Here is a 16,044-nt window from a genome sequence, read left to right as displayed (position 1 = left end):
GCTTTAATAAATCTCAGATTCTAGTTAAGTTTGGCTTTGACTGTATCTTCATTATACCCTGGAGTAACTTAAGTTGAGAAGCTTTTGCTATGTGGGGTGTTATCTGTTCTTGAAGACAAATTCACAACCTTTGGTTCAGTCCTCCAGGTTTCATAAAAGGCAAGCTTTTGTAGAAGTTCTGCAGTTGCATTAGCCATCAAAAGAGGTTCTTCTGTTCATATTAAACAGTCTTTTTTATTTCCGTTTTAATGAACAAACAACAACAAAATTATATGCAGTACATTACCACAAGTAGACATGGATGAATGGCTTGCATGAATACAAGCGTGAGCCTATAAGCCAGGGGTGGCCAAACTGTGGCTTGGGAGCCATATGTGGCTCTTTCACACATATTGTGTGTGGCTCTTGAAGCCCTTACTGCCCCATCAATCTGCTTGAAGAAGGCATTTGTCTCTTTAAATCACTTCTCCAAGCCAAGCCTTCCTTCCTTCCTTCCTTCCTTCCTTCCTTCCTTCCTTCCTTCCTTCCTTCCTTCCTTCCTTCCTTCCTTCCTTCCTTCCTTCCTTCCTTCCTTCCTTCCTTCCTCCCTTCCTCCCTTCCTCCCTCCCTTCCTCCCTTCCTCCCTTCCTTCCTCCCTTCCCTTCCCTTCCCTTCCCTTCCCTTCCCTTCCCTTCCCTTCCCTTCCCTTCCCTTCCTTTCCCTTCCCTTCCCTTCCCTTCCCTTCCCTTCCATCCTTCCTTTCTACCAACATCTGACGTTCATGTCTTGCAGCCCTCAATCATCTGTTGCTTATTCTATGTGTATCTTACGTTAGGCAAGTTTGGTCACCCCTGATATAAGTCTTTATGGTCTTTTGCTTTTCTTATTCTGTCTACTTTCTACATAAACTACCAACTATTCTGTGCTTCACAATTGCCCAACAAACTTACTTCATAACATAACAGACAAGTTTTTAATTTTCATTGTTGTGATATCTATAGTCTGTCCTATCTTAAGTATGTCATATCTAGTGTTGCTTCGGAGTTATAACACATGTAAGCACCTCCATGCATTTTTACCCTCCTTTAATCCACACATGTTTCTGTGTGCCTGTATGATGACACCTTGGTGGTCTTTTACATCACTGTCTCTTATTCTTGCTTAGTTCCACACTGGTGGAACCAATTGCCAGAAGAGGTGCGGGCCCTGCGGAGCCTTGCCCAGTTCTGCAGGGCCTGCAAGACTACCCTCTTTCTGCTGGCTTTTTCTTAATGTGGAACCTATTGTACCGTCATCACGAAAAATTGTAAGATGAGTAACATAGAGACTGTAGCACCAAACTAATTTGCTGGAACTGAATTTGATGTTTTAATTAGATGGTTTTAATGTAATAGTAGATGTAAGTGAATTGTAATATGTAATATGTTGTGTAAACAGTGTGCTTTTGATTCCCCACTCCTCCACTTGCACCTGCTGGCATGGCCTTGGGTCAGCCATAGCTCTGGCAGAAGTTGTCCTTGAAAGGGCAGCTGCTGTGAGAGCCCTCTCCAGCCCCACCCACCTCACAGGGTGTCTGTTGTGGGGGAGGAAGGTAAAGGAGATTGTGAGCCGCTCTGAGACTCTTCGGAGTAGACGGCGGGATATAAATCCAATTTCTTCTTCTTCTTTTATTATTGTAATATTTGTATTTTATGTTATGCTATGTGAGCTGCCCTGAGCCTGCTTTGGCAGGGAGGCCGGGATACAACTTAAATATTATTATTATTATTTATTATTATTAGACCATCCATGGCCACCAAGGGCCCATCACAGCCGTGGCATTTGCGCCTGATGGACGGTATCTTGCCACTTACTCGAACAAAGACAGTCACATCTCCTTTTGGCAGGTAAGTTATATGTTTCAAAAATGGCATGCCGTATTTAGTTATTTTGCTCTACGGAGCTCTATTTTAAAATGTTTCTGTCTGTGCTGATGTGATAATACGTGCTTTAAATAGAACTGTGTTTACCCAAAGGAAAAACTAGGGGGTTTTGTCAGATGTGAACATAAGAGAAGCCATGTTGGATCAGGCCAATGGCCCATCCAGTCCAGCACTCTGTGTCACACAGTGGCCAAAACCCAGGTGCCATCAGGAAGTTCACCAGCAGGGCCAGAACTCCTTCCCACGCTTGCCCCCCAAGCACCAAGAGTGTGGAGCATCACTGCCCCAGACAGAGTGTTCCGTCAATACCCTGTGGCTAATAGCCACTCATGGGCCTCTGCTCTTAAGAACATAAGAGAAGCCATGTTGGATCAAGCCAGTGGCCCATCCAGTCCAACATTCTGCTGTCACACAGTAGTCAAAAACCAGGTTCCATCTGGAGGTCCGCCTGTGGGGCCAGAACTCCAGAAGCCCTCCCACTGTTGCCCCATAAGCACCAAGAATGCAACACACAGTGCTTTAATAGATCTAGGTGGGCAGCCATGTTGGTCTGAAGCAATAGAACAAAAGTTTATTCAAAATTTAAGCTTTTGTATTAGCATAAAAAGGCTTCCATCCTGAATAAAACTTCGTTGGTCTTCAAGGTGCTGCTGGGTTCCAACTTCGTTATAGTGCTTTAATGTAATTTCTAATAAAATATCCTAAGTGCCTGTGGATCACGGGATGTGCAACAGATAGTATTCGTGGATTTTTTAAAGTGTGAGAAGAAACACCTTGTGCTAAGTTGTGCATTCATGGAAAAGATCGTAGGGATATAGTTGCTTTCACTTACATCAAATAAAGCACAGTGAAGAATAATTTTAGCACTTCTATTTGTGCAAGAGCTGTTGCACACATGGAAGACTTGCATGGGATTCAGCTCCTTAAGAATTCAGTGGTTCACTTCGAGAGGGGAATGCCTTTATGTTTTATCAACCAAAAACTTTTGAAGCAATTGCTATAATCAACCCATCAATAATGACCAGAATGATTACAGGGTTGGAATACTCTCCCTATGAAGAAAGATTAAAACGCTTGGGGTTCTTTAGCTTGGAGAAACATCGACTGAGGGTGACATGATAGAGGTTTACAATATTATGCATAGGATAGAGAAGGTATCTCCCTTTCTCACAATATGAGAACTCGTGGACATTCAATGAAATTGCTGAGCAGTCGGGTTAGAACAGATAAAAATAATTCTTCACCCAAAGGGTTATTAAGACATGATTCACTGCCACAGGAGGTGGTGGCAGCTACAAGTATAGACAGCTTCAAGAGGGGATTGGATAAGCATATGGAGCAGAGGCCCATCAGTGGCTATTAGCCACAGCGTATTTATTGTTGGAACTCTCTGTCTAGGGCAGTGATGCTCTGTATTCTTGGTGCTTGCGGGGGGGGGGGGGGCACAGTGGGAGGGCTTCTAGTGTCCTGGCCCCACTGGTGGACCTCCTGATAGCACTTGGGGTTTTTTTTAGCCGCTGTGTGACACAGAGTGTTGGACTGGATGGGCCATTGGCCTGATCTGACATGGCTTCACTTATGTTCTTAATAAAACCAGCCACATATTTTTTGAAAAACCGCCCATATTAGACCTATATAAAACATTTGGAGGAGGAGGAGAGTTGGATTTATGATCTGACCTTCACTTGGAGTGTCAGGTGGGTAGCCGGCTGTCTTGTGTACCTGCAGTATGGCACATGGCACTCAAAATGGGGAATCTTTCTGGATTTGCAATGAAATGCAGGAATGCGGATAAGTGGCTACTGAATGAAGTACATGTACATTGCAACCAAGTTTCAGGAAGAAAAACTGTTAAAAGCATTTGTTTTTTTTTAAAAAAAACACAAGCTAATTACATAAGTTTCATCAGCCAATCCTGTTGTTCCAGATCAATACTATAAAGTATGAGGCATTCGTGGAAGGAGACAACACACACACACATTTGCATACCCACTAAAGGAGTTGTGTTGTGGGTAAAGTCCAGCAAACTGCAATTCTTGTGTGGCTTCCACTTGTTGCAGTGGAGTTTGTGCTCCATTCAGGATTCTCAAAGCTAATTTTAATGCACTCAAAGCTAAAAGCTTTAGAGAGCACCCAGTGCTAAGATAGCCGTAAGGGGGCGGTGGGGCTGTGGCTCAGTGGTAGAGCATCGGCTTGGCATGCAGAACGTCCTGAGTTCCATCCCCAGCATCTCCAGGTAGGTAATAGATGATGTGAAATACTTCTTCCTGAGACCTTGGAGAGTCATTGTTAGCCTGAGTACACAATACTGGCTTCGATGGACCAAAGTCTGATTCAGTAAAAGGTAGCTTCATGCGTTCAAGAATGTGGGTGGGTACAACTTCCTGGATGTACATACAGTGTTAGGATCCTCCCCATGCTAGGATAGTGGGATAGCTCAACAAAGCATCCTTGTTTACCTCTGCTGAGAGTGAGAGAGAATAAAGAAGCTGAATAAGGCACTTCAGCAGGGGTGTCAAACATGTGGCCTGAGGACCGAATCAGGCCCCTGGAGGGCTCCTATCAGGCCCCTGAGCAACTGGCTCTTGTCTGCTTCCTTTTCCCTCTCTCTTGCTTCCTTCTGCATCTCAGCTTGATTTGCCAAGCTTGCTTAAAACCTTGATTTGCTCTGTTGGTTGAGGCTCCTCCCCCTCTTGGTCCCCTGCGGAGGGAGGGAAAGAGCCAGAGCTTCCTTTGCCCAGTTCCCTGGATCCCATGGGAAAAATACAAAGAAAGCACCTTTGAGACCAACAAGTTCTAATGTTTTAAACATGTTTTATTTTAAGTTTTTGTTTAACAGAATCTTTAGTCATGTTTGTCAGTGTCCTTTAAAAAGTTTATATCTCTGCTACCTAATCTTAAATAGGTACACCAATGGCCCAGCCCAACATAGCCTGGCCTGGCCCAACGAAGTCTCATTTATGTCAGATCTGGCCCTCATAACAAATGAGTTCGACATCCTTGGACTACAGAATCTAAAGTCCTTCACTCCAGCTGCAGAGCAACTTATGGAAAGGATAGGAGAAGTTCTACCTACTGTATTATAATGGAGCAGTTGACTCAGGGTATGGAGTCTTTTCTAGCAGTCAAGCCAGTTTTTAGAAGAAGAGGAGACTGGATTTATACCCTGCCCTTCACTACCCAAAGGAGTCTCAGAGCGGCTTACAGTCTCCTTTCCCTTCGCCTCTCCATAACAGACACCCTGTGAGGTAGGTGGGACTGAGGGAGCTCTGACAGAAACTGCTCTTGACAGGAACAGCTCTGTGAGAACTTGTGACTGACTTAAGGTCACAGCAGCTGCACGTGGAGGAGTGGGGAATCAAACTCCATTCTCCCAGATAAGAGTCCGTGCACTTAACCACTACATCAGACTGGCGCTTAAACCCCACAGGATTCACCATCGCCTCAGACATGAAGGGGAAACAGTGGGCATAGCTACCACATGTTTACTCCACAGCTAGCCCATAGCCAGATGTTTACCCTGCTCTCTCTTTTCACCGGACTATAAGATACAGACTAAAAGAGCCAAACATGGGGATTGGAGCATGATCAATTTTTTTTTAAAGTTAAATAAAGAAATGGAGAATGCCCAGCTGTTCTCAGGGCCAGCATCGGCATACCCTGAGGTAGGGCAGCTGCCAGGACTCAGACTTCCTGGCAGGGTCCACTGCCATAGAGCCTCCCCCAGCCACACGCTGCCAGGAAGTGCTGTGCAGGGGAAGTACAATGGTGACCCTCCCAGCGGGGCACAGTGGTGGTGACTCTCATCTGCACATACCACCCAGCACCACTGGGGAGAGGATATATGGGCAACAGGAAGGGCTCACAAATGGGCAGGGGGAGGAAGGACGCACAGGCCGGTGGTTATTTATGTGGGCTGGAAGGGCAACACAAGCAGGTCAGAAAGGGTGGTGATCAGAGAAGGAAAGGGGCCCTGGCACTCTGTGCCCGGGTCCTTATGAAACCAGAAACCAGCCCTGGCTGCAATGACCAGTGGGTTGCACTGTATCTCCACTAGCAGGGTTGTTGATTTCATTTTTTTAATCAAAGTAAAGTCCTGTTTCAAAACCTACACATTTTTTTTTAAAGATTCTGCTGCTGAACTCCAATCCATGAAAGAAGGCAGCTTCCCTGTTTTTGTCGCGGCAAAATTTGTTCATTGTCGGCGAGGGCTCTAAAAATAAATACGCGATTGCGTTTAGCTTTCAGTGGGACCTCATCCACTAATAAGCTTGGGCAATGGGGGTCCTCCTTTGCAGGGGGCCCCTGAAGCACAGTGGACATTGGACGGTCGAAGCGCTCCCATTCGTTTTGGCGGGGCTCCTGCCGGCAGTTGTTCCAGGAAGATTACGCCTCCCATTCAGAATCAGAGCCCACATAGGCAGCTTACCTTCGTGAACATGGGAGGAACCTCTGCTGGGCAGAATTATCGTTTCCTTGGATTCAGTATTCCTGTAACCCTCAGCGAACAGTATATATCTTTTAATCCACCGTGAATTTCCGCATGTCATTCGGCGATAACCGTACGTGCCGTCGAGCGTATTGAATTATTATCCATCATCATATAGTGTGTGATTTCTGAAGCAGTGAATAAGAACTGCGGAAAAACCCTCTTCCATCACTTGCATATATTTAGCTGAGTTACCCAGGAAGATCTAGGGAAGCAATCAGACGTATTGATTGAGATGTTTTACATGATCGTCTAAGAGTGCCGGGGACGGCGGGTGCGATCTCTCTGCCCGAGCACGTGCTTGAACAAATAAACTGCCACACTTAAGTCTCCTGTATTTAAATTCTCCTTTCTTCTCTCTCTCTCTTTTTTTAATGTAAAGAGTTAAAATGAGCCTAGATGTTGTGTTTTAAAATGTGACCTCCCCTGCACTAGTGATTCGTTCCCCCACCACTGCCCTCCTGCGTTCTATTCAGCGCTACTATTAATGCAGGAAAATCAGCAACATTAGTCATCTTAAAAGGGTTATTACTCAAGATGATTTAAATTGTGAAAATGTCAGCGGGGCTTGCATGCTCCCTGCTACGGATGCCATGATTTACACTCTCTGACACCATTCTGCTGCTGAGAAGGACGGGGGTGGGGGGAGAGAGGAAGTAATGGTTTCTCTGTTGCACTGATCAGAATTCAGGACGCGATATCAGCAGTAGCACATCTTAAAACGTCCTAGGATATGCCAAGGTTTTCATGTGTCGGAGTCTTGTGCGCAGCATTCGAACCGTCATCCCCACCTCTTCCGTGCAAATTTATCGTTCCTAATGCATTTAGTTGAAGGGTGGAGGGGGGGGATGTCCAAGATTACAGGGGCATGTAAGCCAGCAAAGGTCTGTTGCTTTATTTCCTTGTTTTAAAGCTCATAACACATCTAGCAAAGTGATATAAATTGACCAGTTGCCTAGAGAATTGGAAGCTCCAATATTTAAAGGTTTGTTCCCTTGATAGTTTGCTTGGAGAAATGGCAGAACTATAGAAAGCTCCTGCCTGTTGTTGCTTTCTTTTTCTTTTTTCTTTCCAAAATGCACTCTATCGATAATACCCATTCTACTATTCCAAAGCATCAGTGACCAAAGTAGATGTTTTCTGCTGTAATCTGGTATGGTTGTGGCAGTTTCATTCATGCATTCTAACACAGAGAAAAGACAGTCTCAGTAAACTTCATAAATCAGTGATTGACTTGATTTGTTAATTGATGCAGCAGCTGCAGGTTTGCTTGTTGTTGTTTTTTTAAATGCATTTTTAAATACAAGATTCAAGGCATGCTTCCCAGCAGCAAAGGCTATGTGTTGAATTTTTGCACCCCAATTTATCGATACAGTGCAAGGACTTCCAGTGAGCACATAGATCTTTCTTGCCAGCAAGGAACGTCCCTCTTCATTGGAAGACAGATCTTTGCATATGGGCAGAAAGGCATTCTTAGAGCTAACCTTCCAATGGAAGTGCATGGGAAAGGCTGTTCTCATAGAACCACTTGATTTCTGTTGTCTCAGTATACTCTTAGAAGGCCCACATACGATGGACCCTTGCCATTTATCCCCATGTATGTAAATAGGGTGGGCAGAGCTAAGAATGAGAAACTAGTGGCTTGTTTAAGGCCATCTAGACTGGGACTTCATATTAAGTAAAGCATATACTGCTTTCATTGAGCAAGATTAGCGTTCACTAGCACCTCGGAGAGCAACAAGGTTTCCCAAGTATAAGTTTTTGACAGTCTCGATAAAGAATTATTTAATTTTTAAAAAATTAAAAAGCTTTTAACAGTCAAAATTCCCTTCGTCAGATGCAACACAGGTGCAGTAGTTAAGAGCAGCAGATTCTGATCTGGAGAGCCAGGTTTAATTCCCCACTCCTCCACATGCAGCCAGCTGGGTGACCATGGGTCAATCACAGTTCTCTCAGAGCTCTCTCAGCCCCATCTACCTCGCAGGGTGTCTGTCATGGGGAGAGGAAGGTAAGGTGATTATAAGCCACTCTGAGACTCCGAAGGAAGGGTGGGTATAAATCCAATCCCCTCCTCCTCCTCATAAGAACATAAGAGAAGCCATGTTGGATCAAGCCAATAGCCCATCCAGTCCAACATTCTGTCACACAGTGGCCAAAAAACCCAGGTGCCATCAGGAGATTCATCAGTGGGGCCAGGACACTAGATGCCCTCCCACTGTTGCCCCTCCCAAGCACCAAGAATACAGAGCATCACTTGCCCCAGACAGAGAGTTCCAACAATATGCTGTGGCCAATAGCTACCGATGGACCTCTGCTCCATATATTTATCCAATCCCCTCTTGAAGCTGGCTATGCCTGTAACCACCACCACCTCCTGTTCCTCCTCCTTCTTCTTCTCCTCCTCTCAAATCTTGCTCTTCTACTGCAGACCAACATGGCTACCCACCTGAAACTGCATTCGCTGAGGTGCAGCTTAAAGAAAAGACCTGACTGGTGGCAGCTGAGAAGGAAGTATAGATGAATAGTTGGTGAAGGTTCAGTGAAGTTCCCCGTGCCCAGATCCTCTTCCGAAGCAAATCAGACAGTAGCCAAGCTGTGGTGCAGCTGGCCCAGTTTCCCTTCTTCCTTCCCTTCATGCATGAACAGCGTAAGAACCTAGGGAGAGTCATGCTGAATCAGACAAAAGGGCCATCAAGTCTAGCATTTGGGACATACAGCAGCCAACCAGCTGCCTCTAGGCCCTTTTAAAGGACCCGGCTTGTTTTCCAGCCCATTGTAAGCTACAGACTCTTCTGGTTGGAAGTGACCAGGATACTACCCTAGCTGTTGTTAAGTTTTTCTCTTATGTAACCAAATCTAATGGATAATTAGATGTGGATAACTTGTAACTTGATGTTTTAGCCATTATAGGTGTATCAGTTTGGTGTAGTGGTTAAGTGTGCAGACTCTTATCTGGGAGAACCGGATTTGATTCCCCACTCCTCCATTTGCACCTGCTGGAATGGCCTTGGGTCAGCCATAGCTCTGGCAGAGGTTGTCCTTGAAAGGGCAGCTGCTGTGAGAGCCCTCTCCAGCCCCACCCACCTCACAGGGTGTCTGTTGTGGGGGGGGAAGGTAAAGGAGATTGTGAGCCGCTCTGAGACTCTTCAGAGTGGAGGGCGGGATATAAATCCAATATCTTCTTCTTCATCATCATCTGTAGTATTTACTGTCATTCATGATGTATTTATTGTGTTTACTGTTACTATTGCTACTATTTATTTTTTTATTTTATTTATTTAGAATTTATATCCCGCCCTTCCCACGAGTGGCTCAGGGTGGCTATTGCTGTTACTGTCATTTATTGTTGCTATCATTATTCCTCTTATTGCTGCTTTGTCATTGATCCGCTCAAGACTGTAGTCATAAGAGCAATAAATGAAATGAAAGCTGCTTCTAGGAAGAAGAGTAAGTAAGTTTTATACCCCGCTTTCCTCTACCTGAAGGAGTCTCGGGGTACGATTGCCTTGCCTTCCTCTCCCACAACAGGCACCTTGGGTTTCACTATCAACTGACCATTTCTTTCCCATTTTCTCCTGGCAGATGAACACCTCTCTTTTGGGAAGCATCGGGATGCTGAATTCTGCCCCGCAGCTTCGCTGTATCAAGACGTACCAAGTGCCCCCGGTCCAAACGGCATCGCCAGGCACCCACAATGCTCTCAAACTGGCCAGGCTCATCTGGACTTCCAACCGGAACGTTATCCTTATGGCTCACGATGGCAAAGAACATCGGTTTGTGGTGTAGGGTGGGCAGGAGTTCTTTCTCTAAATACAGTTTTTCTTTTTTTAAACTCCCTGGTAATGTTCTCCCCCACTCTGTGAACTTAACCCTTGGAGGGTTCCATGCTGGTGGCCCAGCGGCAGGTTTATTCTGCTTGGTTCTCTGGAACAAAGCCCTGCCTGAAGCCACCTGCTGAGCTGGAGGTATACATGTACTAACTCAGCAGCCCATGGCAATAACACCAGCATGTTAGAGGGGTACGTGTTGCGTATGTCTGTGTTTTAAATCTACAGATAGATCAGTAAAAGAGAGGATCTTCAGTATACTGTGGCCTTATGAGTTGCGGCTTCATCTGGAAGACCTTAATTTGGCATTTTTAAAAAAATCAAATCACAAGATGGAAACTGGGCTGAGTCTTAATCTCAATAAGAAAAGCTGAAAATCCACAAAATTTAATTTTTTTTTTTAAAAAAAGTTATTTAAAATGTTGATGTTTACTGCAAAGATTTTATGTTTACATTGATGTTCTTCCAGCAGCTGTTGGAGGAAGGCTGGCTTTGGGGGTTTTGGGCCACTCTCCAAACCTCTTGGGGACCCACAATGTGCACATGCAGCTCTGCGGATGGAGCTCTCTTTGCTTTCTCAGCTTACAGAGGAGAACCCGATTTCTTCTCCAACCCCAGGTGCTCCAATGTGCACACTGCACATGCCAGTTCACAGCATTAAAAGGTTGCGCCTGTCAGACTTGGGAGTTCACGAGAGAACAGATAAGAGAATTTTTCTACTTGCTTTGAGAATATCCTCATATACATTCTTGAGTGATTTGCGAATGGCGGTACTCTTTAATGAATGAAGAAAAAAATTATGGATTTTAGGAAGCGGGGGGGATTATGTCAACGTCGAATTTTAGAATATGAAAGTTAGCAAAGAAAAGTTAGAGAAAAACAATGTGAATATCCATATTTTCTGGGAATGCTAATATAGTTGTATCCAAGGCTTGTTCTTTCTCCCCCTGCACTGGATTTGGCAGGGGCACAAGGACTCTTCACGTTTTAGAAGACTGGCTTGGTTTTTGTCTTGTTTTGTCGCTATGTGAAACCAATCATGAAATTGCCCATTTTCGACATTTTGATTGCATTAAAGAACAGAAATGTAAGAGTTTGGAAACATGCGGTGACACAAAGATGGTAATTATTGCAAGAAACATAAAAGAAGTTAACTAGAATCCTGCTTGAATATTTTTGCGCATTTTGTTTATGAAGATCCCATTGTAACAGCTGACATTCACATATAACCCCCCACCCCACCCCGTGTCTTGCATATTTATTTTTGTGTGTTGATGACCCGGACAGGAGAGAGAAAAACTATGTAGAAGATTTTTTTTTTAATCATTGGTGTGTGTGCATGCATTTTCAGTGCTTCTAGCTTGCATTCTCTTTGCCTTGGAAAACTAGGGATGCCATTTTCCAGGAGGGACCCAAACAAACACCGGAACTGCAGTCTAGATTAAGAAAAACACTGTTACAAAAACTGTATACTCAAATTATACACTCAGTTGAATTCCACTTATTTATCGCTTGTGTTATTGACATTCCACAACTCTGTGTAACACAACTCAAACATAAATGATTTTTACTACATAAGAAACAAAGTCTTTGGCATCCACATTAGCACTGCACTTCCTGGTTGCTGTTAGATGAACACTGACTCAGAAGTAGACACAATTCAGACCTGGCTTGAATGATGGAAGCGGCAGTTCCTGAAGCCAAAAATCTTTTACCACCAATAGATAAACAGGACTATGCTCATAGCCTTGCGAACTTCGTTGACTGAACAAAGAGGGTTGGCTACATGATTTCCTGGATGCAATCATGTTTCGATGAATAAACAGTACTTCTTCTGGCCACCCGACTTACCACAGAACCTGTGCTCACAATTATTCACTATAGAAATAACTCCAAATACTTCGCAAGGCACCAGTTCTCGCTCAGGAGGGGACAGGGAATCCCTCGGTTTTTGGGGCTCCACCCAGACACCAACCAGCTGGCCAGTGGGGGGAAGCCCCACCCCCAACAGTAATCCATGGCCCCACTTGAAAAGAGCAGGTGCTGTGCACACCTGCCCCACAACCAGCGAATTTGTGGCGTGCAGAGCAGGTGCAGTGAGGTGCCCGCTTTTTCTCCCAACCGTTTAAAGGGAAGGTTCCCTTAAAATGGTTGGGGGAAAGCAAGGGGGCATGCACACATGGTGCTGCATCCCTGATGTGATGCTGTCACTCTGCACAACATCATTACGTCGGCAATGGCCCACCCCCTCCTGCAATGCCCCCCAAATCCCCTTGCCAAGGAGAAGATGGGACCTGGCTACCCTATGGAAAACATGGAGAAAGAATGCTCTTAGTAAACACAGACCTATTTGACAAAAGTGGAGTCTGTAGAAAAATCCAGACTAGACTCTAAATGAATAAATAAAATGAAAAATGATAAGTTCTTAATGTAAAACATGATTCTTTTGTCCCCCTTGAAATGAATGAAAGTTGTTTTGGGAGTAGTGTAGAATCCTTTTCCTACTTCAGTAGGCCAAAAAACGGAGTTCAAGTTGATAATCTGTTTTAATACACTGAACTTGTAACAAAGATTGCACAGGCCACAGTCAACCTATCTGCTTGAGATTGTAAAAGCACAGCAAGAAATTAAAGACCACTAGGAAAGTTTATCTCATTACTGCTGTAAATTTGTATCCTTTTTAACTATGGCAAAGCTAAAATATTGTATGTTCAGTGGTGGTTTTAAAAAAAATCAGTCACGGGATGTAGATGTTTTGAAGTGAATCTATGCAATGTGCATTGTACGTATCGAAAGCTGACTGTGGGATCTGGAAAAGGCATAGAAACACACAGAGAACACGGACACTTTGCAGAATCGAACAATGTTTCTAGCATTTCGTTTGAGTGTGGATAATGGAATGTTAACTTCGGTTTTTTTCCCCATGGAGATTCCAAAGGAATATTTACTTCCGCTGAAGACTTTTCTTTGTTCATCTGTTCCCGTGATCGCAGTGTGGGGTCCTGATTCTTACATGGTGCTGTATATAATCAGGGAGGCAGTCGCATCTCTTCAGTCTCGACTAAATGCCTTCTCACGCAATGGGACTTGGTGCAGAACACTGAAGAAAATTGAATGGGCTTTCATGAAGTTCCACGTAGGGCAACCGGACGGAAGTACACATTAAAGTAAACACAGGGTAGTCCCTGAAAATGGCATTCCCCGTGTCAGGTTTTCTCCCTCCTCCTTTGTAACCTCTAATAAAACTTAGCTGTGCCCTGATGTCATAACGTTGTGTATTTTTCCCACCAGCGGGGCAGCTAATGATGTTGGGCTGGGCAGGGGCAAGGAAATGTATGACATTAGGACACAAGCAGGATTTACCGAGTAGGGAAAGGGAGGAAAGACAGTGGCAGGGGTTGCCATTTTAGCCAGCAGCCTTTGTGCGTGTTGTGATGTGTAGTTCCATTGTCTGCACGTATCGGAGATGGTGTACTCTGCTGAATGTGTGGGAGCACTGGGCAGGTTTGCACTCAGCTGCTGTTCGTTTCAGTAGGCCTGTACATGCATCACTTTAAAAAAGAAAAAGAAAAGAAGCACTAATGCACAGCAACTATGCTCAGTGAGTGGCCTCCACGACTTTTTTTTTTTAAACGGGCTGCTTCAACGTATGTTGCTAAATTCAAATTTGCAAAAATCCAAAATGAAATACATCTGCTTTCATTAGCAAAAAGTTATATTCTAGCTGTGCAGGATCTACACGGATTATGTCTTCCGCAGATACCTAACACATGACGTGTTACTGTCAGTTAAAAATATATATATATATCCAGGGCTTCTAGCCCAACGAGAAAGAAAGCCTGTGGACAAGAGTAATTTAAACAGGAGAATCAATATTCACATGCTAGCGACTGCAACAATCCACCTGCACGGGGACTCCGCACTGGAGCAGACAGTAGCTGCACTGTGCTTTGTGGGTAGTTGCCTTCCAAGTCGTAATTCCCCTAACCTCCACATACGCAAATCTGCACTTGAGTGACTTTCTCAACCCTTGCTGCACAAACTCCACCCCACAGCTTAGATCTTTCAGCACTTGTAGTAAAAATTGTATTGTCATCCCAGTGTAAGCTTTTAGTGTTCTATTGATTTGTTTAGTACTGTATTTGGATTTGTCCTTGTAAATGTAGAGGCGTGCGTGGCTTCATTGGCAGTTTACAAGCAAAAAGATGACATGATGAGACACCTGTATGAAAATGTTGTCGCGGCTCAAGTCGCAGTGTTACGGTACCTGATTAAAATGCCCTGCCTCGAGAAGCTCTTTGGCAATTCCGCATATTGGCTGCTGCATGTACCAAATGGCCCTTATGTAGATAATGTGTGTGAAATAAAATACTAAATCGGATTGAAGATTGTCTTCCCTATGTTGCGATCCTAGTTTCCTTTTTTTTATTGCCGCGCTCAACACCACTAGGGAGTGGCGCTGTTAGGGCTGAAGGCGTCACTCTTAAACATGCAGATCATATTGAACAGCCACCACACATCTTAGAAGCATAGAATCATAGAGTTGGAAGGGTCCTCCAGGGTCCTCTAGTCCAATCCCCTGCACAATGCAGGAAACTCACAAATACCTCCCCCTAAATTCACAGGATCCACATTGCTGTCAGATGGCCATCTAGCCTCCATTTAAAAACCTCCAAGGAAGGAGAGCCGACCATCTCCTGAGGAAGCCTGTTCCACTGAGGAAACGCTCTAACAGTCAGGAAGTTCTTCCTAATGTTGAGCCGGAAACTCTTTTGATTTAATTTCAACCCGTTGGTTCTGGTCCTGTCCGGGGCCACAGAAAACAATTCCACCCCATCCTCTATATGACAGCCCTTCAAGTACTTGATTATATCACCTCTCAGCCGCCTCCTCTCCAGGCTAAACATGCCCAGCTCCTTCAACCTTTCTTCATAGGACTTGGTCTCCAGACCTCCATCATCTTCATTGCCCTCGTCTGGACCTGTTCCAGCTTGTCTATATGCTTTTTAAAATGTGGTGCCCAAAACTGAACACAATACTCCAGGTGAGGTCTTACCAGAGCAGAATAAAGAGATACCATCACTTCACGTGATCTGGACATTATACTTCTGTTGATACAGCCCAAAATTTTATTTGACTTTTTAGCCACCACATCACACTGTTGACTCATGTTCAGCATATGGTCCACAAAGACCCCGAGATCCTTTTTGCACGTACTACTTCTAAGACAAGTCTCTCCCATCCTATAACCATGCATTTGATTTTTCCTACCTAAATGCAGAACTTTACATTTATCCCTGTTATCTTGTTCCTCTTTCTTTCGGTAAAGTTATCTTGTAGAACTGACTAAATTCGTTGTTGGTCTTAAAGGTGCTGCTTGACTCCTACTTTGTTCTGATTAAATTCATGCCACTGCAAAATTCGTTTGCATGCCACCACTGCCAAGAAGAGAAGACTAGAAAACACGGGATACAATGCAATTTGATTTCCCAATATGTTATGAAGAAGAGAACCTTATTATAGTATAATAATGTTACAAATAAAATTAATAAATAAGAGATAGGAAGTAAATAATAAACAGTAAACCATTTTTAGCAGTAAGTGTCTGGCTTAACATATGGTTTGGCATTTAGTTTCAGATTCAATTTTTCATTTGGCCTCTTAAAATGTTTCCTCTTACCCCAGAAGGTCTTACCGGAAACAAGAAGCTGAAATTAAACTAAAAGAGTTTTCAGCTAAACATTACGGAGAACTTCATGACAATTAAAGCTGTTCCCCAGTGGAACAGGCTTCCTGCAAGCGGGGGGGGGGGGGGGGGAGACTCTTT

At 44.2% G+C, this 16,044-nt stretch overlaps 1 protein-coding gene and 1 long non-coding RNA gene across 4 annotated transcripts in view; one reads left to right on the top strand and one right to left on the bottom strand.

Annotated features, from left to right (window-relative positions):
- The window catches only part of WDR7 (WD repeat domain 7), a 301,241-nt gene extending 286,638 nt beyond the window's left edge, over positions 1-14,603 (top strand). For all 3 annotated transcript variants that reach the window (XM_060236131.1, XM_060236133.1, XM_060236130.1), the window contains 2 exons: positions 1,761-1,865; positions 9,973-14,603. In XM_060236131.1, the coding sequence (XP_060092114.1) occupies positions 1,761-1,865; positions 9,973-10,176 (309 nt within the window). In that variant the 3' untranslated portion in view covers positions 10,177-14,603. The remainder of the gene's footprint in view (positions 1-1,760; positions 1,866-9,972) is intronic.
- The window catches only part of LOC132569761 (uncharacterized), a 323,211-nt gene that overhangs the window by 24,246 nt on the left and 282,921 nt on the right, over positions 1-16,044 (bottom strand). The gene's annotated exons all lie outside the window — the stretch shown is intronic.

This window comes from Heteronotia binoei, chromosome 4, assembly GCF_032191835.1.
Source record: "Heteronotia binoei isolate CCM8104 ecotype False Entrance Well chromosome 4, APGP_CSIRO_Hbin_v1, whole genome shotgun sequence".
In the NCBI taxonomy this organism is placed as follows: domain Eukaryota; kingdom Metazoa; phylum Chordata; class Lepidosauria; order Squamata; family Gekkonidae; genus Heteronotia; species Heteronotia binoei.
This window is presented reverse-complemented; position numbering and strand designations above follow the sequence as displayed.